Here is a 26,699-nt window from a genome sequence, read left to right as displayed (position 1 = left end):
ACTCACCTAGAAAGGGGCCTCATAGAAACGATGCAATTTTTCTTTCCAATGAAGTTATTGATTCCCTTTAAGGAGACTCTCAGCAGGATAAATGACCCTTCATTATTTCCCTGGCATACTCCTGGCACTTCGGGGGTTTCAAACAAATTTGACTTAGCACATCTGTGAGACCCAAAGGTCAAGAGGCATTGCTTCATAATGGCAGAAAATTATCATATCGATAAAAATTGACCATTGTTCACATACTGAATTCCTCCAAAGAGGAGCATTCTGGAACATTCTGGAATAGAGAAGGCAGGGCTGATTAGGATCAACCATCTTTATGCAGAAAGGCCTTGAGTGCATACCAAGTCATCTGCAGTCAGAGAATAAACCACAGTGGAAAGAAGCAACTTATTTTCTGGCTCTAGTCATCAATTCCTGACATCAATTCTGAAAGCTTGCCTTAAAATTCGTATTTAGTTATTTCGCTTTTCTTTTAAGATACTTTGGTAGCTCCCCAATTCCCATAACCTAAAATCTGCCCTTACTTACCTGGCCGCATCCTCATCTCTTGCCAATCTCCCCCTACATCCCCACCTATACTCCTGCCCCACCAAATCTCACTGTCAACTCATCACATCGCTTTTGGACTCAAGACATTTTATACATCACCTTTTTGAAACAACTATTTTACTGTCAGCCATCTTGACTACATCTTGACAGACTTTGGTATCCCATTTCCATCCCCACTTTACTTTCCACAAGATGATTCTATTTTTTCCGCATCTTCTAACCATGTCAAATCAACAACCAAACCAGAAAAAGATTTTTTAGTGATCAATTTTTCCATGCCCTGGTATAGGTCATAACCAATTTCCCACCAATTCTGACATCAATGGGGCTTGCTATTCCACTTTACAAGGACAGCAAGTTCTGCATTTCAGAATGCCTGCAGTGTTTGAGATCCCTTATTCAAATCATCCTTCTACTTCACTTCACTTTGAAAACAGCGTAAGAATCAAGAGAAGCTAAGCATGAACTGAGAATCCTGATCAAGATGAAAAGAATGATCCAACTGGTTGGTTTCACCATCATAAGGAGGGATTCCTCTGTCTATGTGTTGCATTCATTTCTTGGCACATCGAGAGGCAACCTAGGACACTGTTAATAACACGAGCTCAGGGGACAAACTGCCTGGGTGTGAACTGTGGCTCTGCCACTTATTAGATGTGTGACCTGTGGCACATTATTTCACTTCTTTGTGTCTGTTTCCTCCTTTGTAAAATGCAGGTGATAATAATATCTAAGTCATAAAGCTGTTGAGAGGATTGAGTCAATACTTATGAATGCACACACACACACAGAAAAGGACCTGGCACATATAAACACTAAATAAATGTTTGTTAAATAAAGTAAATACAATATTGTATGGTTATATTGCTGGTAGCAGAAAATACCCCACAACAGCTCTCAAAATCTGAAACTTTGGAGGTTAATTTGTTAGGGTAAAAAAGTAGGTATCATCTACTATTCCAATTTCTTCTTTGTACCAGAAATGGAAAGAAGTACCACTATCCTTTGCCAAATATTACTGACAAAGGTCAGAAATATTTTTCTCAGGGAGAAAAACTGCAAAAAGGCTGACAATTACAAAGTGTCAAAACACTGGCATCAAAATATCCTGCTTTATCCAGTTATACTCCATTTCCCAGAGAGCAAGTTTGAACCAGGAAACATTAGCATCACCATGAACCACCTTTGATAACTGGGGCTTAAATGCCTCTTTCATCATAAATGATCTCTTATTTATAAGGGAATCACTAACCACTATCAACAGTGAAAAACCACACAGAAAAACCACCAGGCTGTATCATAGAGAATTTTAAAATAGTTACCCATGAGAATAAATGAAAGGAGGCTAACAAAGTCTGCTACTTCATAAATTTACACTGGGACATGCAAGAGGCAAAGGGCTTCTAGTTCTGGCCAAGACTTGCTGGACATAGGAGGGAGGATAAACTGACCACTTGCCTGCAATGATACAGGGGAAGAGAATGCACAGGCTTCCTCATTTGAAACCCATTGATCTAACACCTATTGCCTATGAGAAGTTGGATAATATATTTGCTTTATCTGAGTCTCAGTTTTATCAACAGTAAAATGGAGATAAGGTCTTACTGAGCTGGATTTGTTGGCATATGACTGCAGGGCCTTTACACGATGCCTTGAACACAGAAGACACCCAATTCTCTACTCCCCCTTCCTATACAACATAAGTAATAAATCATTTCCCAGATCTGTGGAGGGAAATTACATCAGTTATGTGGTGGTTGTCATCAAATAGAAATTATATATATTCAATGTCTTTCCTATGCTGCATGAGTCCTCAAGTTTTTCCCAACACATACGAGTAAAGGTTCTTATGGCAAATGACAGAAACTGATTTTTAAGCACTGGGGAATTTATTGGAAGAGTTTCAGGAATTCAGAAAATGAATCTATGGAAGGCTCTAAGATCCAGGCCTAAAAACCAGCCAGGATCTAAGAATGCTGCAGAGCTCGAGAGCAGGACTGCCCAGCAAGAGTTACACAACAGATACAAGCTGGTACACAGGACACATTTGCCACCAAGCTGAATATGAACTCCAAATCTCCCTTCTCTGTAGGCCTCTGGTTCAGGGCTTGATGTACAGGGTTTAACAGTGTTGCAGAACTTTCTCTTCAGTTCAGCTAAAACTGGATTCCTGTCACACGACCAGGAAAGATTAGGCTCGCGGACACATAGAAGGGTGAGGAGCAGAATTTATTGGGCAAAAAGGAAAAAGGAAAAATCTCAGCAAAGTGAGATGGAGTCCTGCTAACAGGCCATCCACTCACAGATTGAATCCCAGGTCGCCATACAAGAACTGAAGAAGCCAACCCCTGTGCAAACATCATGAACTTCCTGAGGCTCCACCCAGTCCTCCCAGTGTGCAGATGGGCATTATTCAGAAAGAATCGGTTGGGAAAAGGCAGGCATCATCTGGCACCAGCAGTCCAGTTCTTCAGCCTTCAGGCTGTTTTAGGCTTGAAGGTGGGGTTTGCCAGGGACCCTTGGCTGTCTCCTGTCTCTATCAACAGCACTTGGAGCGCATGCCTGCACCTGGCTGTCCCAGGGCACGCTTTGAAGAAGGCTTTGGTCTCCTTTGCTACCAAAGAGACAGAGGACAGTAAGAAACAATCTCAGCAATAACCTTCCTATCAATACAATGGAAAATTTCCTAGAGGAATATGGAGGTACTAATAGGCAGGTATGGCTAGATGATAATAGATAATCAAAAAGTGACAAAACATACAAAACATAATGAGAAGAAAGGAAGATGAATGGCCTGCATAGTTCTCCCCAGTTTTGAAACAGGCTCCAGATGCCAGTAGTACCCTACCCCATAGTTGTGGCAACCAAAAATGTCTCCAGACATTTCCAAATGTTCCCTGGAGGACAAAATCACCCCCAGTTAAGAACTACTAATCTAAACCTTTCTACACTTCTATAAATAGTCCCTTCACTAAAATTTTCTTAAATAATGTAAGTATACTATTTCTTTCCTACCTAGAGCCATGACTGATACAAGAAGTCTGTTGGCAAAATTGGGCAAAATTACAACATTAAAGCTTACTTGATCCACTGTAATGTAAATTCCATAAGAGAAGGACATTGTGTATCTTACTTACCACTAAATCCCCTCTACCAAGAAGTGTTGGACTCAAGTAAGTGCTCAATGAATATTTCTTAAGTAAATGAATTTAAGCTATATTATAAAAAATAATTTTATATGTAAAGAAATAGAAAAGTTTCCACAGAAAATAAGAAGGCACAGACAAAAAGGTTAAACAATATAGGCATTCTGTGAGTACAATGCAGAGTCGAAGCCTTGGCCAATGGCTTAAAGTTCTCTGGACTCCCTGTTAAGGCACCTCCCACTGCAAGACAGTCCCTCAACATAGGTTACCTGTGGGACTATTAGTAAAATTATGCCAATTCCTTTTACTTGGATTTCAAACTCATCTAAAAAACCTAAAATAGAAACTCCATGAGAGCTGAGCTACAACCTGTTTAGTACACCGTCGTATACCCACTGCCTTACTCAGTGTCTAATGATTATTTCTCAAGTGAGTGAATCAATGAATGGGCCATCTCATTATGACGTGGCTTTCAAGTGACTTGGCTACAAGGGGAAAGAAAGATGTAGTCTCATGACCATCAAAGCCATCAAGAATATTACTTTTTCATGTGTACTGGCAAATTGAAATTCTAGGACTTAATTGACTTGTATGCCTTAGAGTTACATTAACCATCCTCAAAAAGGCTGGCCACTCTTGACTCAAAGAATAGTCAGTAGACCAGAAAAGGTCCCAAATCCAATTTTAGAATATAGAAACTTAATTGAGGTTCAGAGTAAAGTTGCATGGGTTCTTTGAAAGCATACACTAGAAAAAAAAATTAGAAATTGGTTCCATTAACACGTGATTGTGTTCCCCATTATAAAAGTACATGCATTAGTTAGCTATTGCTACATGACAAATTACCCCCAAAACTTAGTGGCTAAGACAACACACATTTATTATTTCACAGTTTACAGGGATCAAGAACCTGGATACAGCATAGCTGATCCTCCACTTCAGGATCTCTCATAGGCAGCAGTTAAGGTGCCAGCTAAATGTGGTAATCTCAAGGTTCAACTGGGGAAAGATCAGCTTCCAAAATTATTCACATGGCAGTTAGCAGAATTCAGTAACTCAAGGGCAGTTGGCCAAAAGCCACCCTCAGTTCCTTGCCATGCAGGTTTCTCCAACATAGCGGCTAGCTTCATAAAGCATGCAAGATAAGAAGGCAATAGACAGTGTATGCTGGTAGGCTGGGCGCGGTGGCTCATGCCTGTAATCCCAGCACTTTAGGAGGCCAAGGCGTGCAGATCACGAGGTCAGGAGATCAAGACCATCCTGGCTAACACAGTGAAACCCCATCTCTACTAAAAATATAAAAAATCAGCCAGGCGTGGTGGCAGGCACCTGTAGTCCCAGCTACTTGGGAGGCTGAGGCAGGAGAATGGCATGAACCCAGGACACAGAGTTTGCAGTGAGTGGAAATCGCGCCACTGCACTCCAGCCTGGGCAACACAGCGAGACTCCGTCTCAAAAAAAAAAAAAAAAAAGAGAGAAAGAAAAAAGAATGTATGCTGGTAAAATGAAACTCACAATCCTTTGTAACCTAATCATGTAAATGATGTCGCATCACCTTTGCTATAGTCTGTACTTAAAACAAGTCACTATATCCAGACCACACTGAAAAGGAGGAAATGATACAAGGGAATGAGTACCAGAAGGCCATCTTAGAAGTCTGCCTATCAGAACACAAATTACCAAAAGAGAAATGACCCTTTCCAGAGATTCAAGAAAGTGGAGTTTAAGGACATAGGACGTCTTACTTGGAAAGTGAGAATAAAGAAGAACCTCATAAAAGTGCTAGGGATGTGGAAATCCAATGGCATCTAGAATATTGGAGCAAAGGCATTCAGAACCTCAAAGCATCAGAGAAGAAAGGGAACCAGAACTCCTTCAATATCTGCTAGTTGGCCCATATTTTAACTCTTCATTTCATCCTCACTTCACTATTATAAGATGGATGTTACTAAATATTATCCCTAGTTTACAGATAAGGAAATTGAAGACCAACAAGGTTAAGTTTCTGTTCTGAAATTACAGGGCTAGTAAATAATAGTTTTGATTAACAATATAGACATTAGACAGAAATGAACTAGAGTCTAGACCCCACCACTTATTTGCCATGTGATATTTTGTAAGTTACTTGTTTGTATTGTCCACTGCTGAATCCCAAGTGTCTAGCAGGTGCTTTGGTAAATGTTTCTGTGAATTAATTAATCTGGCTCATTTATATACATAACGGTACCTACTTCAAGAGTTATTGCGAGAATTACATTAGATTATCTAAACACTTCAGCCCAATGCCTAGCTCTTGGTAGGAGGTCAGAAAATGATAATTATTATACTGCTCGTCCTGATTCCAATCTTAAAACCTCAAACACTGCATCCAGTCTAAATACAATGTTGCCTATATGGTACCATAAACCTCCAGCTTCCTGGTGCTCACATCATCTAGTCTCTGCTGGTACAACCCTTAGTCCAAGTCTTTTAATTAATAGACTTTATTTCTTAGAGTAGTTTAGGCTTATAGAAAAAAATGAACAGAAAGTTCCGAGTGATTTCATATACTCTTCGCACCCCCAGAATAACAGTTTCCCTTATTATTGACATCTTGCATTGGTTTAGTACATTTGTTGTCACTGATGAACCGAGCTTAATTGATACATTATTATTAACTAACGTCCATAGTTTACATCAGGGTTTACTCTTTTTGTTGTATAATACTATGAGTTTGGTCTAAAGCATAATGCCATGCAGCCACCATTAGAGTATCATTCAGAATAGTTTCGCTGCCCTAAAAATCTGTGCTCCACCTATGCATCCCTCCCCCCTTCCCCTGAAGGTAGAAGCTATGGGGATAGTAAAAATGATCAGCAGTTTCCCGGGATTTAGGCCGAGTCTGAATTGCTAGATTATTAAAACAGACATTGTCTGCTCTAGGAAAACTAGTCCCCATGCTTCCTGCATAGACGCCACATGATCTGCATATCCTCTCCAGAAAAACTATCCCCACCCCTTCTCATATACACACGTTATAGTTCCACATCTCCTCCACAACAAAAACTGGACTCTGCCTCTGCCTACATAGACAACACATTGTTCCCACATCCTCTGCAACAGGAAAACTGGTCTTTCTTCCTTCCTACAGGGACATCATTTGGCACCCATATCCTCTGCTCTAGGACAACTGGGCACCATATTTTCCTAAATAAATACCATATGATTTCCATGTTTGCATCATTGCTGACATGAGTTCTTTATTTGGTTAAATTGATTTAAAAACCCCATCTGAATTCAAGTCCTAGAAAATCCCTTACGCTTTCTGAAATTTGGATGCAACAGCCACACAGTGTAAGTCTTAGCAAAATGACCCAATGAAACATAGTGAACAATTAGAGTGTCCTTGTAGGAAGCCAGCCTCTGCCTCACTAGTATCTTGCCCTGGGCTGTACAAGAGCTTAACCTCCAGAATAACACTGCCATCTTTTTGCTTTATTTGGCCTTATTGTTTCTCCATTTGGGAGCCAAATTATAGCCTCATAAAACAGCAGGAGTGCTAGGGAAATTGCTTAAATACAGTAACTATTAAAACCTTAAACTGCTGTGCTAATTAAATCGCCTTATTGCTACAAATTTTGTAATACGAGGCAAGTAAAAGTGTCAGTCTCCCTCCTTGGCAAAAGGAAACAACCCCTTCTAGAAATTATCACATTTGACTCCAAGGCAGACCTCAGCCCAGGGGAAAAGTGTATGCTCAGATCAGCTGGCTGGATTTCCCTCTTCTCCAGAAAGGTTTCTTCCACTCAGTTAGCTAAAGTTACTTGGTGCTGGTGGATTAACAATAGAAAAGCAAACAAGGACCACCCAATTAGGGTTGACTGCAGACTGGATCCATGAGCTCAGCTGAGAAGCTCAAAAGACTTTGTGCAAGCAACTGGTTAGTAATCACTGAGCACCTGGTGTCTACCATGTACAATGTTAAGTCCCCTGTTCATGGAGAAAGGACACTGGTGTCCAGCCCTTGCATACACCTCCTTGAGAGAGACAGAACAAATGAAAGGGATAATTAATATGAATTTATATATCCATTAGATTAATAGCACAGGCTCTGGGGCCAGATTGCCCAACTGAAACCCTGATCTACCACTTCCTAGCTAAATGACACACAGCAAGTTCCTTAACCTCTCTGCCTTGGGGGTCCTCATCTATAAGACAAAGCTAACACTAGTAGGTATTTAAGAATGTTGGGTGAAGATTAAATGAGCTGATATGTAAGAATTGCTTAGCACAAGGCCTAGCATAATCGATCTGTCCTAAATTTGTGGAGTATTGTTACAATTATTACTATCACTGAACAGTGTAAAAAATTCTGAACAAGAGATTGGAGTTTTAGTCTTGGCTCTATCTCTAATCTGAGGCTGTTTTCCATCTGTATCTTTAAACTTATTTATTTGTAAACTACGAGGTTTGAATTATCTCTAAAATTCCTTCAAGTACTAAAATATTATAAACCATTAGCATCGTACTTGGTATCTGTGGTATATTCAAGCGCCATGTGGCATAGAGCAGATCAAGGGAGAGGACACTAATCCAAGTATTTACGGAGCACCTAATAGGTAATAGGCATGCTCTAGGCACCAAGTAACAGCAGGAACAGCAAAAGAAGGACAGCAAGTTGAGTCCAAGTACATTAAGACATAGCCCCAAGCTGTGCAGACTGGGTACAGGCCTTCCATTCACCTTTCACTGATTCTCAGAGTCCAGAACACACGCAAAGTACCTCGATCAGGGTCACCACAGGAAAACAACAGCACATCAAATGAAGATAATTAAAGGTGAATTTGCTAAAGGAACTTTTTACAAAGGGGAGGGGAGTGTGTAGGAAAATTTTAAAGGCCTCTCTGTTTTAAAATGTACCTGGGATTTTGTTTTTATCAAGGTATGTTGAGGCCAACAGAAAAAGAGGCATTTGCCATTGAAAAGATGGTTTATTACTCAGTCCCCAAGAGGAGCAGGCATACCACACCACAGGGCAGGGGACTGCATGAGGAAGCATCAGGATCAATAGGAGGCACAGAGAGTTGGAAAAAAAACATAGACAAGAGCCTTTATTGTGGTTTCATCAAGAAAGAATGGGCAGGGCAGAGTAAGCAGGCTAAGCAGGTTTAGGGTTAGCTGGTTTGAATCACTTTGGTGGGCTCTAAGCTATAGAAATTGTCCCTAATTTTCTGGTCCCTTGCCCTGGGATCACTTATGGTGGGGGATTTTGTCCCTGACTCCAAGACCCCAATAAAAACTGGTTGGTGGGGGTACAGACTCTGTATTGGTTGCTTTGCATACTAACACATGCGCCTAGGCAAGTTCCTTACTATCTCAAAGAATTAGCTAACTCTGGGAGGGGCAGTTCCTTCCCCTCCCTGGGTCCACAAGGCTCCAAGATGTCAAAGCATCATAAAGCAAAGTAAGTAAAAAATATTATTAATACATGCCCAGAGGTCTTAAGAGACAAGAAGGAAGTAGTTACCATAACTCCAAAATACAGAAGCACATGGAAAGGGCCACCGAAACAGAGAAGCAAGTGGAGAGCTGTGACCCAGTCAAGAAATGTGGTCAGCCCATGGCGACCTGGCACAGAGGGAGTGAGCAAGGGAAATAAATGCCCAACTTGTCTCCCCAACACCCTCCAGTATATTTCTAGGGCTTCTCATTGGCAGAACCCAACTAGAAGCCAGAGGGCAAGGGAGACTATTGATGTGGTCCGTGCAGGTTCACCTGCCCAGGCAGAGAGCAAGATATGGAAGAGTGGGAAGTGGAACAGAAGCAGCAAAGACAAGACATCAGCACACACAGGAAGAACTGACATCCAAGTCAGTGCTGGAACAACACCAGAAGCTGGAGCTGCTTCTGCTTCAGGGAGAATCTGCAAATAGCCTGCTAAAAGAAACACATATTGGGTTCAGTGTTGCCTAGAGGTGGAGCAGGCAAAGATGAAAGGAGAAATTTATTTCCTCATAACAACTCTTTGCCTTTTCCTTCATCTTAGCACAAATGTTGGACACCACAGGGAGAGGCAGGTACGATTTCATTCATTTCCTCATGACAGGAACCTTCTGTGAATGCATATTTCAGGTGCTCCGGAATATTTAAAGGCCTATTGTGTTTCAAGAACTGCTGACCTCACCTCTGTTGCCAGGAAACCTGCTGCAAACTCTAGAATCTGAGTACTGACATCATTGCTGTCCCCAGATGATCCAGGAGGAAACAAGGGGCTGATGCTGACGCCCATGGTCAGAATAGAGTGAGCAGCACTGATGTGAGCCGTGAGAGGCCAGCTCTGCTCCTGTAGCTTACACAAATGCCTACTGGACACACCCATAGCATGTTGCTAAGGCAGAGTGAATGGCACCATTCAATAATCATTAACAGAGCCTACTTTGTGCTCAGCTCTGTGAATGTAAGCCTGAACCACACATGGCTCCTGCCCATCAAGGAATTCATAATATATTAAGAGGAAACACAAATGCACCGATAATCATGTGATGCTTCAAATTAATCACAGAATTCCATGCCTAGGCCTCTGCTGGAGGTATGAGGAAAGGCAGGAAGGAGCTAATCAGCCTATGCCATGGGGTACAATTTTTCTTGGGGAAGGGCAAAAAAATCTTACTCTTTGAATATGTAAAGCACAGAGAGACAGAGACATAAGGTATATAAACAGATATGGTATATAATATATCTGTGGCATTAAAATTTCCTGGAGAGGGAGACAATTAAGAAAGAAAATATCTTTAAAGCTGCTTAAGAGTGTAATAATAACAGAAAGGTTAAGGAACACTGAACTTCGTGTGTAGGAGCACGTAGCCTCAAGTCAGACTGAATTCTAGCCCCATCCCTTATAGATTTGTGACTTTAGACTTTCTTAGCTTACTCAGCCTCTCTGTGCCTCAGTTTCATCATCTGCAAATTGGAGATAACAATAGTGCCATCTTCTAATTAATTAAATGAGATAATGTGTATTAAGTTCCTAGATTATCTGACAAATAAATAAATGCCCAATAAACGTATGCCATTGTTATCAATACATTCAACAAATAACCTGCACCTACCAATATAAGAAAGTATAAAACCCAGCCCTGGGCCTTAAGAGGCATTATAAGAAGTGATCAAGCACAAAGAATAAGAGTTTCAACTTTGCAGCTGACTGGAGTTTGAACTCAGGATTTATTGCATGGCAACAAACTAATTAACTTCAGTTAAATAATTTTAAAGGAGTCGTGGGTGCTCCTTTCATGCAGTGGGCAGCAATAATACCTACAGTATTTATTGAATGCCTACTATGGGCCAGGTAGGAGGTGCTAGGAATAGAGCACTGACAAAAAAAAAAAAAAAAAGAAAGTCCCATTCCTTTAGGAGCTTACAGTCTAGTAGAGATGGACAATAAATACACGAACTAATGAATATGTCATAGAATGTTAGAGAGTGATTGATGTCAATACATAAAATAGAGTTGGTTTTAGAATAGCTGACAGGGAGTGCTATTAGACAGAGTTGCCAGGAAGGATTCTTTAAGAAAGTGACATTTAAGCACAGACATGAATGAAGTGAAGAAATAACCCTTACAAAGATCTGGGGAAATACTGCTTCAGGAAAAAAAAAATTTCTTAAATGCAAACACCCGAGACAGGAACATACCCAGCCTGTGTGAGGCTGATGTTGCTGGGGCACCATAAACAAGGGGAACGTGGTGGGAGATGGAGCCAGAAAGCGGGCGAAGGGCCTGGATTTTCATCTTAAGTACAACAAAGGTTGGGAAGAGGGGAAGAGTGCGATCTGATTAATATTTTAGGAGGATTTCTCTGGCTGCTGTGTGAAGAATGGATGTAAGGGCAAGAAAGAAGGCAATGAGAGTGGTTAGGAGGCTACTGATGTAGATAAAGCACTTAGTACTGTGCCTGAAACAGCAAATACTTTCAATAAATAAGACCTTTAGAAATCTGCTTGGAAGCAAACGACAAGAAGAAATTCCCCCATGACTCTAATTTCTTGATGCTCATATCAGAGCTAAATCCAAGGCCAAATAAACCACTGGTCTCGCCGAATGCAGTGTCTCATAATAGCATCTTATCCAATGCAAAAAAGTTCTAAAATTTAACCACTACCAGCTTCCCAAACTCCCTTTTTCAGGCAAGACTTTTCTAAACCTGTGGCAAAGGTGCTTATGCCTGAGTAGCCTATGCCGTTTTTAAAAAAGTAATAATCCTATATATCAAAATGGTATCAACTTAAAATGACTCTAGTAGATCAAGAAAATATTTAGGGGTTCAAAGAGTTGTGTTTCTCACTAAATTTTAAGCATAAATAAATTTCATAGCTCAATTCCTGGAATACATAGCAGGTAATCACATATCTGCAGAAAAATAAATGAATGAATATATAAATAATCCCAAAACAAACTGTACGGTGGAGACAGGAAGCCTAAAGCAAGGCTGTTAATGTTTATCTTATAATTAGTAAAAATACAAAGTTTATTCTCCATTTTTTCCCGAAATACAGTTCAAAGTGATATCAGTAGGTATAAAACCAACACCTAGTTATACATCTTTAAAATGAATTTTGACCAATTTTAGCTTCTTGAGTGGGGAGAATTATCCAGAACCAAACATCAATGTCTAGGTTATAGTAGATGGTCAATAAATATTTGCCAATTTAGTTGAAAAACATATGAATAAAACTGTTTTAAAAGATGCTTGTGTAATCTTCCTCAAGTTCCAGTAAATTAAACTCCATTCTATTCCTTACATTTAGAAAAGTCAGTGACTTCTGCTTAAATTTAAACCATTTTAGGAATGTGATGGGCAAATTAAACCCTAGCTACACCTTGTTCATCAGGAGTAAATTCCAAAAAGTTAATCTTGACTATATCAGCAAGTTAAGAGACGTAACAATGCTCAGTAGGAAAACTTCCTGGAGTTATGCCTATTACTCTTAATAATTCAGTCAATTTCAGCCATCTATTCTCATCACAGAGGAAGGAACAAGGATTGATGAGAAAGCACATCTTATCCATAAAGCAACAGATTGGAATGGAAAGGTCTTTTCAGATACATCTGCCTATGAGAGACATACCCTTTCCCACTTCCTCATCTGAAACTGGATTAATCACCCAGGATTAGGTAAATGAAGAGTTCCAGAACATCAAGGTATTTCCAATCAACACACCCTGCTTCAACCCCCTGGCTCTGCCCTTCACTATCACTCGTCTGAAGGCAAGAACAGAATGCCTTCCCCAGTCTCCATCCAGTGGAAAATGAAAAAAAATCTGACTTTCACTCCATATCATTTTCGTCTTTCATCTTAATTATCACTACCAAAAGCATAGAAATCATTATCTTTACGATGATGAAGGTCCAATTAGCATTTCCCATATAAATTTCATACTATAAAGCAGGTTGTAATGGATAAGGCAAATTGCTAATAGTCTTTTTTTTCCTGAGCTGAAAAATTAAGGTGCTTAACAAAATGAAATTAAATCTGAGCCATTTTCAAACAAGTCAAGAACTTTAATTACTTGATAGGAAAAGAGAAGGCGAGACAAGCTAAAATTTTTAAATGGTCATATTTTTAAGTAGTTTCCCTTTCCACCACGCTCCTCAAGCTATCCCCCTAGATAGCTAAATGCTTGTCTTGTTGTGCTCAATGGGTTTTAAACTATTGTGAAAATTGTTCAATGTAATTTTTTTCATTAGTAGGGCTATTTAGTAAGTTGGAAACTTACTCCAAATAAACATTCTATTTGCTCTATGGCATTTTAATTGGTTCCCATCCAACATGCTTCCACACAAAAACTGATCTTGTAGTGATACTGTCTCCTTTCTAATTAGAGCATGTTGCTTTGAGCAATAACATAAGATACTATGATTTGAATTGTCCAGTCAGAGTAAGCTGGCTTAGGTGTTAGCCAACATGACCATGGTTGAACATTCATGTTCTGAAGCCATACACATAAGTTCAAAGCCTGATTCACTGATCACTACATCTGTTAATTAGTCTCTGTGAAGTGAGATGAACCTCTGAGCACAAGGATTAAATGATATAAAGTATATAAAGCATCTAAAAAAAATGGCTGGAAAATAAGTGCTCAATTAACAGTAGGGAGAAAAGCAACCTCAATTCTGACTTTACAACTTGTGGGTAAACTACTCATTCAAAAAATATGCATTGGGCATCCTATATGTACTAGACAATGTTCTAGATACATGAGACATACCAGAGAAGAAAACAGGCCCAAAAAACTGCCTGAGGAGATAAACTATCAATAATAAACAGGTAAACCAGGTAGTAATTACCTCAAAAAGGACCAAAAAAAGAGCTAAGTAAGGGAGATTGAGGATGGGTGGGTGGAGATGGTTTGCTAATTGCAATTTTAAATGAGGTAAACAGGTTAGATTCTAGATTTTGCAAGTAGAACCAAAAAGATTTGCTGAAAGATTGGATGAGGAGTGTGAGAAAAAGAGGAGTCAAGATTGACTCCAAAGTTTTGTCCCAATTAACTGCAGGGATAGAGTTGATTAACAAGGATAAAGATAAGAAAGACTGAAAGTGGTGCCACTTGTATGGTGAGACAGAGAGAAAGAAAGAAAGAGAGAGAGAGTGTGTGTGTGTGTGTGTCATGGTGATGTGTGTGTGTGTGTGTGTGTGTTATGGTGACTAACTACCCAGTTTTACATAAGTCTTTCCTGGGTTTACCACTGAAAGTCCCATGGCCTTCAGAACTCCCCAGCCCCAGGCAAACTGGGACAGTTGATCACTCTAGCAAAGAATGGATCCGATGTTCAATTTGGGACATGTTAGCTTTAAAATGTCTTCTTGGCATCTCAAGCACACATGTCAAGTAAATAGATGAATATATGAATCTGTAGTTTAAGAGTGATGAAAAATAAATTTGAATGTTGCCAGTATATACATGGTATTTAAAACTATAAGATTATGTGATATCACAATAGGATTTTATAGTCAGTAAAAAGTAGTCAGCAATAGTTTCATTCATCACATGCTGAATGCCAAAACCTAGGAATATAGAATATAGCTCAAGCCCTTTAGGCAGCCACAGTACCACGGCAAAGACAGACAGGCAATTAATTACAAAGATTTTTAAGTGTACAAATTCAGTGATGACCCCTTCGAGGACAAGATGGTATCACAGGTCTTTGAAGGATGAATAGGAGTTTTCCAAGAAGATGAGGCAGTAGAAAGAGTATTCAAAGAAGAGGTGGTAGGGAGAGAGTACTCAGAGAAGTACAGTATGTATGATAATACAGAAAAGTGAAACAGCATGGCAGGTGTATTAGTCCATATTCACGCTACTGATAAAGGCATACCTGAGACTGGGAAGAAAAGAGGTTTAATTGGACTTACAGTTCCACATGGCTGGGGAGACCTCAGAATCACGGCAGAAGGCGAAAGGCACTTCTTACGTGGTGGCAGCAAGAGAAAATGAGGTAGAAGAAAAAGCTGAAATCCCTTATAAACTCATCAGATCTCCTGAGACTTATTTACTATCACGAGAATAAAACCAAAATCCAGCGAGGCAGTCAAATTTTAAAGCTCCAAAATGATCTCCTTTGACTCCAGGTCTCACATCAAGGTCACACCGATGCAAGAGGTAGGTTCCCATGGTCATGGAAAGCTCTGCCCCTGTGGCTTTGCAGGGTACAGCCTCCCTTCTGGCTGCTTTCATGAGCTAGCTTTGAGTGTCTGTGGCTTTTCCAGGTGCACGGTGCAAGCTGTTGTTGGATCTACCATTCTGGGGTCTGGAGGACAGTGACCCTCCTCTCACAGCTCCACCAGGCAGTGCCCCAGTAGGGACTCTGTGTGGGGGCTCTGACCCCACATTTCCTTTCCACATCACTCTAGCAGAGGTTCTCCATGAGGGCCCTGTCCCTGCAGCAAACTTGCCTGGGCATCCAGGCATCTCCATACATCTTCTGAAATCTAGGTGGAGATTCCCAAACCTCAATTCTTGACTTTTGTGCTCCCACAGGCTCAACACCACGTGGAAGCTGCTAAGGCTTGGGGCTTCCAACCTCTGAACCCACAGCCTGAGCTGTATGTTGGCCCCTTTCAGCCACAGCTGGAATGGCTGGGACACAGGGCACTAAGTCCCTAGGCTACCAACAGCACGGGGACCCTGGGCCCGGCCCACGAAAACACTTTTTCCTCCTGAGCCCCCAGGCCTGGGATGGAAGGGGTTGCCGTGAGGGTCTCTGACATGGCCTGGAAACATCTTCCTCATGGTCTTGGGGATTACCATTAGGCTCCTTCCTACTTATGCAAGTTTCTGCAGATTTGAATTTCTCCTCAGAAAATGTTTTTTTTTTTTCTATTGCATAGTCAGGCTGCAAATTTTCCAGACTTTTATGCTCTGATTCCCTTATTAAACTGAATGCCTTTAGTAGCACCCAAGTCACATCTTGAATGCTTTGCTGCTTAGAAATGTCTTCTGCAAGATACTCTAAACCCTCTGTCTCAAGTTCAAAGTTCCACAAATCTCTAGGGCACGGGCAAAATGCCATCAGTCTCTTTGCAAAAACATAGCAAGAGTCACTTTTGCTCCAGTTCTCAACAAGTTCCTCATCTCCACCTGAGATCACCTTAGCCTGGATTTTATTGTCCTTACAGCTATCAGTATTTTGGGAAAAGCCATTCAACAAGTCTCTAGGAAGTTCCAAACTTTCCCACATTTTCCTGTCTTCTGAGCCCTCCAAACTGTTCCAACCGCTGCCTGTTACCCAGTTCCAAAGTCACTTCCACATTTTCGGGTATCCTTTCAGCAACATCCACTCTACTGGTACCAATTTACTGTATTAGTCCATTTTCCTGCTGCTGATAAAGACATACCTGAGACTGGGAAGAAAAAGAGGCTTAATTGGACTTACAGTTCCACATGGCTGGGGAGGCCTCAGAATCATGGCAGGAGGTGAACGGCACTTCTTATATGGTGGCGACAAGAGAAAATGAGGAAGAAGCAAAAGCAGAAACCTCTGATAAAACCATCAGATCTCGTGAGACTTATTCATTGTCATGAGAATAGCACAGGAAAGACTGGCCCCCATGATTCGATCACCTCCCCCTGGGTCCCTCCCACAACATGTAGGAATTCTGAGAGATACAATTCAAGTTGAGATTTGGGTGGAGACACAGCCAAACCATATCAGCAGGTTTTAAAAACTCCAAGTAGTGTGATGGTTCAGGTGGAAGAAATGAAAGGATGAACATATTAAGAAATGAAGTAAAAATGCCACATTGATCGCTAATGGGCAGGCATTTGAATTTCAGCAAAACCAGAAGTAGTATAGAAACACAAATTTTGTTGAGCATAAACCATGGCAGTTTCAAAGACTCAATATAAACAAATGCAGCATCCTGGTTTTGTTCATGTTTAAGCTCCACAATTCATCAGAAATATAAATGTGGGAAGTAGTTTTCCCTATTTTTTAGTTCCCTCATCCTAAAAGAGAGATGAATAATCTTGAAATCTCTGGTCAGGTTTTAAATGTTAAATAACCTGATAGATTTACAAGGATAACAATTCTCTTCGTAATTATGATGTCTTTACCATTTTGAGCAATGGTTAAAATCAGCATGCCCAACAGACAAAGGAAAATCATACTACAAGTATATTTGTGGCAGAAAGGGCAACCAGGGGCCCAAATGAGTTTTGTCAACCACAGTGTAATTAACATAAATCTATATGCCATTTTAAAACTAGAAAAGAATGTATAAATTATGATTTAGTGGTTTTTAAGCTTTTTAGCAACAGAACCCTTTTGTCCTGGAGAATTCAGCACATAATCTCAATTTGTAAATTTAATAAAGGTGTAACTGTTCTGAGTGATTCCTGAGTTGGGGGAAGGTAAAATAGTTCTTTCTGTTCAACCTCATGGCCATCTGCTCTGGCCACTAAGAAACATCCTAGAACCCGAGAGATCCACAGAAGAGTGTTAAGACAACTGTTGTAGATAATCAAATTCAATCCCCTCATTATATAAGTGAGAAGACCAAGGGCCGAGGAGGATGTTATTTATCGAAAGGCACACAGTCAACTCCCCTTGGGTATAGCTTCTGCTGCACCATATTGTCTCCCCATAGCACCATTTCCAGCTCTCTCCTACAGCCTGCTCATTTCTAGTGTCATGTGGTCCTTTTAATGCCTAAAAGTATGCATTGAGTACCCGTTACTTCTAATAACCAGTTAGTAATACTTTCACACATACAAATACCTGTGTATATTTAACTTTTTAAATACATATGGGCACACTGCCATTTTATCTTCCTCCCTTATAAAACAGAGAAAAGGAGATTTTTCAAACCAGAATCTCTGCTCATCACTGGAGCAACATAAAAACATCATAGGATGGAATTGCTGGATATTTACCTAACATTTTATTAAGGCAATTACTGTGTAAATGCTAGAGCAGTGATACAACGTGATGCTGAGGAGCACGGGCTCTGAGGCAGATCTACTTGTTTCTCAACCCAGCTTCATAAGATATTGGACAAGTTACTTAAACTTTCAGTGTCTCAGTTTCCTCATGTGTAAAATTGAACTGATAATAATGGTAACTCCCTCATAGGGATTCAATTAGTTAATGCATTTAAGTTTAGGACATTTCCTGATACATATAAGTCCTTTAAAACTATTTTTTATTTTTTCTGAAACTTCAATTTATAAGAGTCTATACATTTGTCAGGGTTTTCTTTTTTAACTTTTATTTATAGTTCAGGTGTATATCTGCAGGTTTGTTACATAGGTAAATCTGTGTCATGGGGGTTTGTTATACAGATTATTTCATCACCCAGGTATTGAGCTTAGTACCCATTACTTATTTTTTCTGATTCTCTCCCTCCTCCCGCCCTCCACCCTCCAAAAGGCCCCAGTGTGCATTGTTCCCCTGTATATGTTCATGTGCTTTCATCACTGACCTCCCACTTATAAATAAGAACATGCAGCATTTGGTTTTCTGTACCTGTGCTAGTTTGCTAAAGTTAATGGCCTCCAGCTCCATCTACGTCCTTGCAAAGGACATGATCTCATTCTTTTTTATGGCTGCATATGTTCCATGGTGCATATGTACCACATTTTCTTTATCCAGTCTATCATTGATGGGCATTTAGGATGATTCCATGTCTTTACTATTGTGAATAGTGCTGCAATAAATATGTGCATGCATTTGTCTTTATAATAGAATGATTTATATTCCTTTGGATATATACCCAGTAATGGGATTGCTGGGTCAAACGGTATTTCTGTCTTTAGGTATTTGCATCACTAATCATTAGAGAAATGCAAATAAAAACCACAATGAGTTGTCATCTAACACCAGCTAGAATGGCTATTATTAACAGTCAAAAAATAACAGACACTGGTGAGGTTGCGGAGAAAAAGGAGCACTTACACACTGTTGGTGGGAGTATGAATTAGTTTAGCCATTATGGAAGACAGTATGGTGATTCCTCAAAGACCTAAAACTATTATTTATCTTTAAAATCTTCATCAGAAGCTAACCCATTGAAGAATCAGCTTCATTAAAAGCCGTGATTCTCTCTACCAAGCACATCCCACCATTGCTTAAACCAACAACAATTTGAAAACAATAAGCAAAACTTCTCTGGCTGATTCTAATTGTCATGTGGGAACAAAGTAAACCCTATTAGATGTCTTACCAACCTTAAATCACTCTTACTTATGACTATGCACCCAATTCTCTACCATCTACCTCCAAAATAAGCATACTCTCATGCTGTTAGAATTTCTAGTTGTACTTAGTGAAAAGTCACGGCTCTCCAATATGGAGTTCCTAAGAGCTAACAAAAGGCCAACATCAAAATTCTCATTCAACGAAAACAGGCTCCTGTTATGACTCCATTTCTCTTCTTCCTACTCTTCCTCCAACCTAAGCCTTCACACAGGTTTTCCAGGGTGCGGGTTGAGGGGGTGGGTGGGAGGCAAAGAAAGCCTAGGAGAAGAAGAACCTGTTATGCTGCATTTTAGGAAATCTACTTCCCAAAATAACAAGATGTGAGAGTGGAAAATTAGCAGGAACACAACAGAACAAAACTGAACTAAATTACACTTCATTCAGTGTCCCACAGAGCCACAGCCTATTCATTCATACTCATTAAATGCAATCAATATTCTACAATGGAACCATCAATTGCTATATGTCTGACATAAACAACAAATACCCTAAGTACAAATTAAGAAACATACTCAGTTTTCAGACACTGGCTTGAAACTCCTGCTAACGGTGCTGTGGAGAGTTAACGTCACCTGGGAGGCAGTCACCAAACAGCATTATGAGTATAATTTTTAGGCCTGTTTTTAGACCTGTCTAAAAACCCTCTTCCCAAAATCCAACTCACATGTACATTTTTTTCTCTCTTTAAACAACTGATTAAAAGTTGCATTCTGTTTCTTTTTCTTCCAGGTTAAAGCTAATATCAGTTCCAATGCTTTCTTACCTATAAACATCAATCACCAAAGAATCTGTCCTCCTTGAGGGTTTCAAGATAAATCCAAAGAATCCTAGGGTTTCCAACTAAAGATGGAGGACTGACCACGTAAACCATGTACCTTTACCTCTGGTCTCTTTCAAGACTCTCAAAATGATAGTAAAGGAATCAGAAAATATAAATTCATAATGATAAAGAAAATAAGAAAGTAATGGCAGTGAAGATCATATTGCAATAAATTTCTGGAAGCAGAAAGAGTAAGAGGCAGAAGAAAGAGAGGACAAAATCACAGCTTACATGCATGCAGAAGGAAAAGTAGTTGTTAAAAGAGCTGAATTTTCACTGAACCCCAGAGAGGCTCAAGGTTGAGAGTCACCAGATACAACTAATATTATCAGAGAGTCACAGGTCTAAAAACAGGAAGACTGGCTAAATGTCAGCATTTGGAAAAGTCAGTGTTCCCACTGTACACACACACACAGACGCACATACATCATTACAAAGATGAGTTTCCATATTGAAAGGGGACACTTAGAGCCCAGCATAGTAAATAAAAAAACATTTACATCATGGCCCACTAGTGTGAAATTTCAGAATCTTGGGTATGAAGAGATGGCCCTGCAAGTCTCCAGAGAGAAATGTGTCACCTCCAGAGGAGTGAGAATCAGGAAAACATCAGATTTCCCAATATAACATGCTACTAGATTATAAGACATACTGAAGACTCTCAAGGTAAACTATTGGATCAAAAATTGATTTTATGTGCAGTAAAACAATTTAAGTATACAAGTACAGAAAGAATTATATGAACACATAATAATTAAGGGAATATTGTCCCTATGAGTCTTTCCGAAGGAATCCTTTATGAACCAAGATTTGGGCATCGAAATGATTAGGAAGAAATGGTCATAAGGCCTAAAGGTAAGCACAAATATATATTTACATGTAAAACTAAGATTAAATGATGAGACAGTATAACGAATGTATGCTCTTAACAATGTAGGTAAAGTCAAAACCTGACATAGAATGAAGACAATATTTTAAAAATAGATTAAGGCCGGGCACAGTGGCTCACGCCTGTAATCCCAGCACTTTGGGAGGCCAAGGCGGGCGGATCACAAGGTCAGGAGATCGAGACCATCCTGGCTAACACAGTGAAACCCCGTCTCTACTAAAAATACAAAAAATTAGCCGGCGTGGTGGCGGGCACCTGTAGTCCCAGCTACTCGGGAGGCTGAGGCAGGAGAATGGCATGAACCCAGGAGGCAGAGCTTGCAGTGAGCCGAGATCGCGCCACTGCACTCCAGCCTGGGCAACAGAGCAAGACTCCGTCTCAAAATAAATAAATAAATAAATAAATAAATAAATAAATAAATAAAGTCATTCTCTACTTATTTAATGAATCCTGGCAGAGTATTGATTATAAACTCCAATTACTAATTGTTTAACATGTTCTCAGAAAGGTCACACAGGTAGTGAGTGATTCTAACCTAGGTCCATTTAACTTTAAAATCTAGCAGCAGTGCCTTCTTACAGATGCCTGAGATCGCCCAGCAGCACTTCCAGAGATGCTGGGTTCCTTCTTCTTTACCCTTCTTTCCCTTCTCCACGGCCCCTTACTCTCATCCAATATCCTTACTAGATGTGGGAATTTGGGAAATTGCTATGGAGCCTCAACTTCCTCATCTTCAAACTGTGGATAAAAGTTGCACTTGCTTCGTTGGGTTGTTGAGATAATTACATGAAATCATGACCCACAAAGGGCTTATCTTATGGTAGGATTTTAACAAGTGTTAGCTCCATTGTATATAACTGTGCTAGGTAGTAATGTGAAACTCAAGAATTATAAAGCCCATCCCTTGCCCTTACAATGTTTACAATCTACTTCATGTCATCCTTAATGGGAAACCAGTACTTAGTCCTTACTAGCCAAACCGTGACATCTACATTAGGGCAAAATTCTGGGCTAGATGACATGCTGAATAGATCCAATGCCTTCAGGTCTTTAGCTTGGTAATGCTCTCCCTTGATCAGTATTTTACCACTGACGGAAAATACCTTCCAAAATCTTACCCTAAGGTTTAGTCTCAACCAACAGAAATGCACCCTACTTCCTGGCAGCACCACCAACTCTGCCAAGCATCTTCCTGGAACAAAGAAGACCCTAGTAGGGCTTTAAAATGCTTATGGCAGAAGCTCACCAAAAAGACCTTCATCTCCCAAGGGAGGAACACATCAGCCACACATAATGTGATCATGGAGAATGAAAACATGTGACTTTTATCTACCTTGGTTTGCTTGCCTAAAAAATGAGGCAGTTGAGTGAGCTGATTCCTGGGTTCTTTCCCAGTTCCAAAGAAACTCTAAAACAATATGCAAAGGAGACAACTTTTCTTTTCCAAATGAGGATTTTTCTCTCTAATTTTCCAAACCCTTTGATACTACTTATCATGATTCCCGGTGTCACTGACAAACACCTGATGTCACCATCTGCTAAAGCAAAAGTTTTGAAGTGCAGTGTGTCCCTCATTCATTGTGAACAAAGGGTCACAATCCATTTGTTATCAATAATGGTTGAAATGCTAAAATCTCCTAATGCTTTTTATCAGAAATTTGAACATGATTATAAAAATTAAAATATTATCACTGTTTTACTGCTAGCTTTCTGACATATTTAGCTGAGTAGGAGAAAGGTAGAATTTTGATATTCCCATTGGAAATTGTTTGCGTGAAGGTCAATGTTGTTGTAATGCCAGAAAATTAGGCTGAGAATTAATGATCTGTTCTGCGTCAGGAACATTTGAGGAAAAAGTGAAAAATATTTTATCCTGAGCCAGGACATCAAGATATTTGTCCAGGGAAGTCTATTGTATCACCATGCGCTCTTCTAATACATTAATTCAAAATACTGCATAATAACTAACTATATACTGAAGCTATGGTTCTGTTTCAAGTATTATTCTCACACTTTCTTTCCTCTTAAACCCATTATACTTCTGAGTGTTCCTCTCCAATCACCAGTTAAAGATCATTTAATTATTATATTCATATCACATATAATTAGAAAAGAGACCCTTCTCCTGCTTCTAGCATTCTGAAAACAAAGATAAATAATTTTTCAATTCCCACAAAAAGTATCATTGCTGAACTACATCTCCATTCATTCATTTATTTATCCACCCACATAGTTACCAAGCATCTACCATTTGCCTATCCCTCCATGTGGGCACTTACAAGGTCATGCAGATGAATGGACTGAAGATTCTGCCTTCTGGGAGTTTATAATCCAATCTTAAAAATACAACATATTCATCGATCACAAATTATGTGCCACAGGAAAAAGCAGTAAAGGACAATGGTTAAAACTTCCAGTTTTGGAGTCAGCTTGAAGTCGAATCCTGGCTCTGGCACTTGAGAGCTTCGTTACTGAGCAGGGAGAGGGGAGGGTGTTAACGATTGTCATTACTGGAAAATAATGGATTGACATGGTTGAACACGGGGTTGTGAAGGTTAGAGTTGTGTGATTGTTGTGGTGAGTGTTGTGGTTTATAAAAAAGGAGCATATAAGAAGTGCTGCCAAGTTCCAATCAAGGAGGGATTCGTTCCAACCAAGATTATCAAGTAAAGCCTTGTGGTGAACGTGGCCTTCCAACTTGGCCTAAGAGGACACGTAATTATGAACATATAAAGAAAGACCAGAGAAAGGGCATTGTAGGCAAAAGAAACACCACAAATAAAAGCAAAGAAATAGGAAAGCAAGATGTATGTTCCAGAAACACAAGCAATTCAATAGGACAAAAAGAGACAGAAATAAAGTTGGAATAAAAGATGCAGGTTAGATTGTAGAAAACTTTAAACTTCAAACACGCTAAGGAAGTTAGACTTTAATTAGCATAGAGAGTCACAAGAATCCTGGGAGTGCCCCTTAAGGGAAGGTAATCTTTGCAAGAAAAGCATAGGTCCCATAGAGTGATAGTTTAATAAATTTCTATTACTATTATCACAGAAAAATCAATAACACTACAATATATTCCATGCTGGAATCATGCCTGCTACCTATCAACAGACCATACAGAAGTGGATTCTGGAAACTAGAAACATAAGTTGAGGGAAAATGTGTTTATCGACGTTTAGTTTAAATTATTGCCGCTTCAAGGGCTTGACTAGGAGAGAAGGCAAGCTTAAAGGAAAATGGCAAAGTGGTAATATGCCTCAGATCATTTTAAGGAAGTATAGAAATGTTTTGTTCTCCTCGAATGATCAAGACACAATATTGAGTCACCTAAAGCAGGCCCTTCAAGGATTTAGAAATTGAAAGAGATTCATGAAATCAATCCAGAGGTCACCAAATCAAGGTTTCTCATGAGCAGGTGCCTACCTTTTCACATTGCAGCTAATTAAATACAAATGCTCATAAGGTAAAAATCAAAGAACGCTTAGACTTCATAAAGCACTTCAGTTATATTAGACTCTCACTTTAGCTTCTAGTTAGACTAACCAGGGCTTTTTCAGCTGAAAGTGACAGAAACTTAACTCAAACTAGCTTAAACAAAACAAATTGACTCACATAGCTGCAATTCCTAGGAATTCAGATATAGACAATTCTAGGCATTCAAATAATGTCCTTATGACCCACTTTTGCCGTCACTCACCTCTGCTTTCCTTCATTCTCAGGTAAAACCTCTTCATAAGAAGATAAGAATGGCCACAATAATTCCAGCTTGTATGACCTTTATAACTTATAATCTCTCAAAATTAAAATAGCATGTATCTGTTAGTGTCACATATTTAGTTTCATTGAAGTGCTCTGACTAATCATGCTTAAAACATGTGATCACCCCTTGGATAAATTACTATGGTCAGTCAGAAAGAGATCGGCCTCTCTACCTTTTTCATTAAAGGTAACACCAGCTGCTTTATTATACTAACCCTGAAATCAAAGCGATTTGACATAAAATAAGTCTATTTCTTGATCAAGCATGAGTTCAAAATTAATGGTCCTAACTGGCAGAGGGGAACTCTGTTCCATGTAACCATTCAGGGTCTGTGTATGTACTTTAGACATATTGGAAAAGTAAAATATTTTTGAACAAAGAAATGAATATCTGCTATCTTTGGTTTATAAATGAAGAGTGTGATAGTGAAAGTCCACTGCTATCTTGTTCAAAAGATCAGAGTTCTAGACCCAGAATAGCAACTTGCTCACTATATATCCTGGTATACCACTCCATCTTACCTAGGACTCTCATCCTTATTTGTAAAATGAAGGCATCATGCCATGTTACTCCCCTGCTCCAAATGTTTATTTTTTAACTATCTATACAGTACACGTAGATACAGTACTCAGTATCTCTTATAAAAATGAACTTATCTCTATAAAATATAGATGATTAAGACTCATTATGACATAGCAAGTTAGAGGGAGTAAAGAAAGCTGTGGGAGTGTGATCATAGCCTGTTTGGATATCACAAACAGAGAAGATGTTGTTCTCACAAGATATAAATAATGTTCCTTCCACCCACATCTTGACATACGGACATGGATGGGTATGGTGTTGTGATGGGAGAATGAGAAGTTATTGTAATTTTAAAGCTTATATAATCTCATGAAAGCCTTGTTCTCTGAGTCAAGCTTCAATTAGGAAATTATATCAATAAGATCTCCTAACAATCTATCTGCCAAAAGTCTCTTATTTATCCCATGACTCTAGTGGATTCTAATTACTGGTAAAAACCAGAAGGGCTCCTAAGCCTGTAGATTCTACTGCATAGCACAGATTAAGCACCAATAAATGAAGGAAGGAAGGAAGGAAGGAAGGAAGGAAGGAAGGAAGGAAGGAAGGAAGGAAAGGGAAGGAGGGAGGGAGGGAGGGAGGGGAGAGAAGGAGAAGAAGGGATAAGGGAATGGGGGAAGAGGGGAAGGGGAGAAGGAGAAAGAGGGTAAATTTAAGATTTATAATGGTTGAAGAGGCTTGTTTCAGTGCTTGACACACACAGACACACAAACAAAGATACACACACACACACACACACACACACACAGTTACTCGTTAGCCCTTTGCTATAATTCTAAAGCATTCCCTTATGTCCAAGAAACTGCTTTCAGCAATCTTCCCCATAAAGGATATAAAGTGTTCGTTGTAGGAGATAAAAAGGCCCATTAACTATAATCCTGTCTGCCAGCACCTATTTTACCCAGCTGACATTCCTATGTGAGTTTATTATGAAGGCCAGTCAGTAGGGAAATCCTTTACTTATTATAATCACCTCCGTAACACTTAAATATCACTCAGGGCAGATTAAATCCTATAACAAACAACTCTAAAATGTCAGTGGTTTAACATGATAATAGGCAATTTCTCATATAGTCTAATATGGTTTAGCTGTGGAGAAACGGGTCTTTCAGGGACTCAAGCTCCTTTCATCATGGGGCTATCCCAACCCAAATATTATGTGATGTTTAAGTACAAATGCCACTGGTAAGTCTCTCCCAGTCCTATTTCA

The 26,699-nt window shown here is 39.6% G+C and overlaps 1 protein-coding gene across 1 annotated transcript in view; it reads right to left on the bottom strand.

Moving 5' to 3' along the window:
- The window catches only part of LOC129484124 (uncharacterized), a 140,124-nt gene extending 130,155 nt beyond the window's left edge, over nucleotides 1–9,969 (bottom strand). Inside the window, exons 1-2 of the mRNA XM_055281513.1 lie at nucleotides 9,865–9,969; nucleotides 2,582–2,751 (exon numbers count right to left, since the gene is read on the bottom strand). Of these exons, the coding sequence (XP_055137488.1) occupies nucleotides 2,582–2,751; nucleotides 9,865–9,969 (275 nt within the window). The remainder of the gene's footprint in view (nucleotides 1–2,581; nucleotides 2,752–9,864) is intronic.
- Nucleotides 9,970–26,699: the final 16,730 nt, after the last annotated feature.

This window comes from Symphalangus syndactylus, chromosome 6 (assembly GCF_028878055.3).
Source record: "Symphalangus syndactylus isolate Jambi chromosome 6, NHGRI_mSymSyn1-v2.1_pri, whole genome shotgun sequence".
NCBI classification, from domain to species: Eukaryota; Metazoa; Chordata; class Mammalia; order Primates; family Hylobatidae; genus Symphalangus; species Symphalangus syndactylus.
The sequence above is the reverse complement of the archived record's forward strand: the minus strand, read 5'-3'. Positions and strand labels throughout refer to the sequence as shown.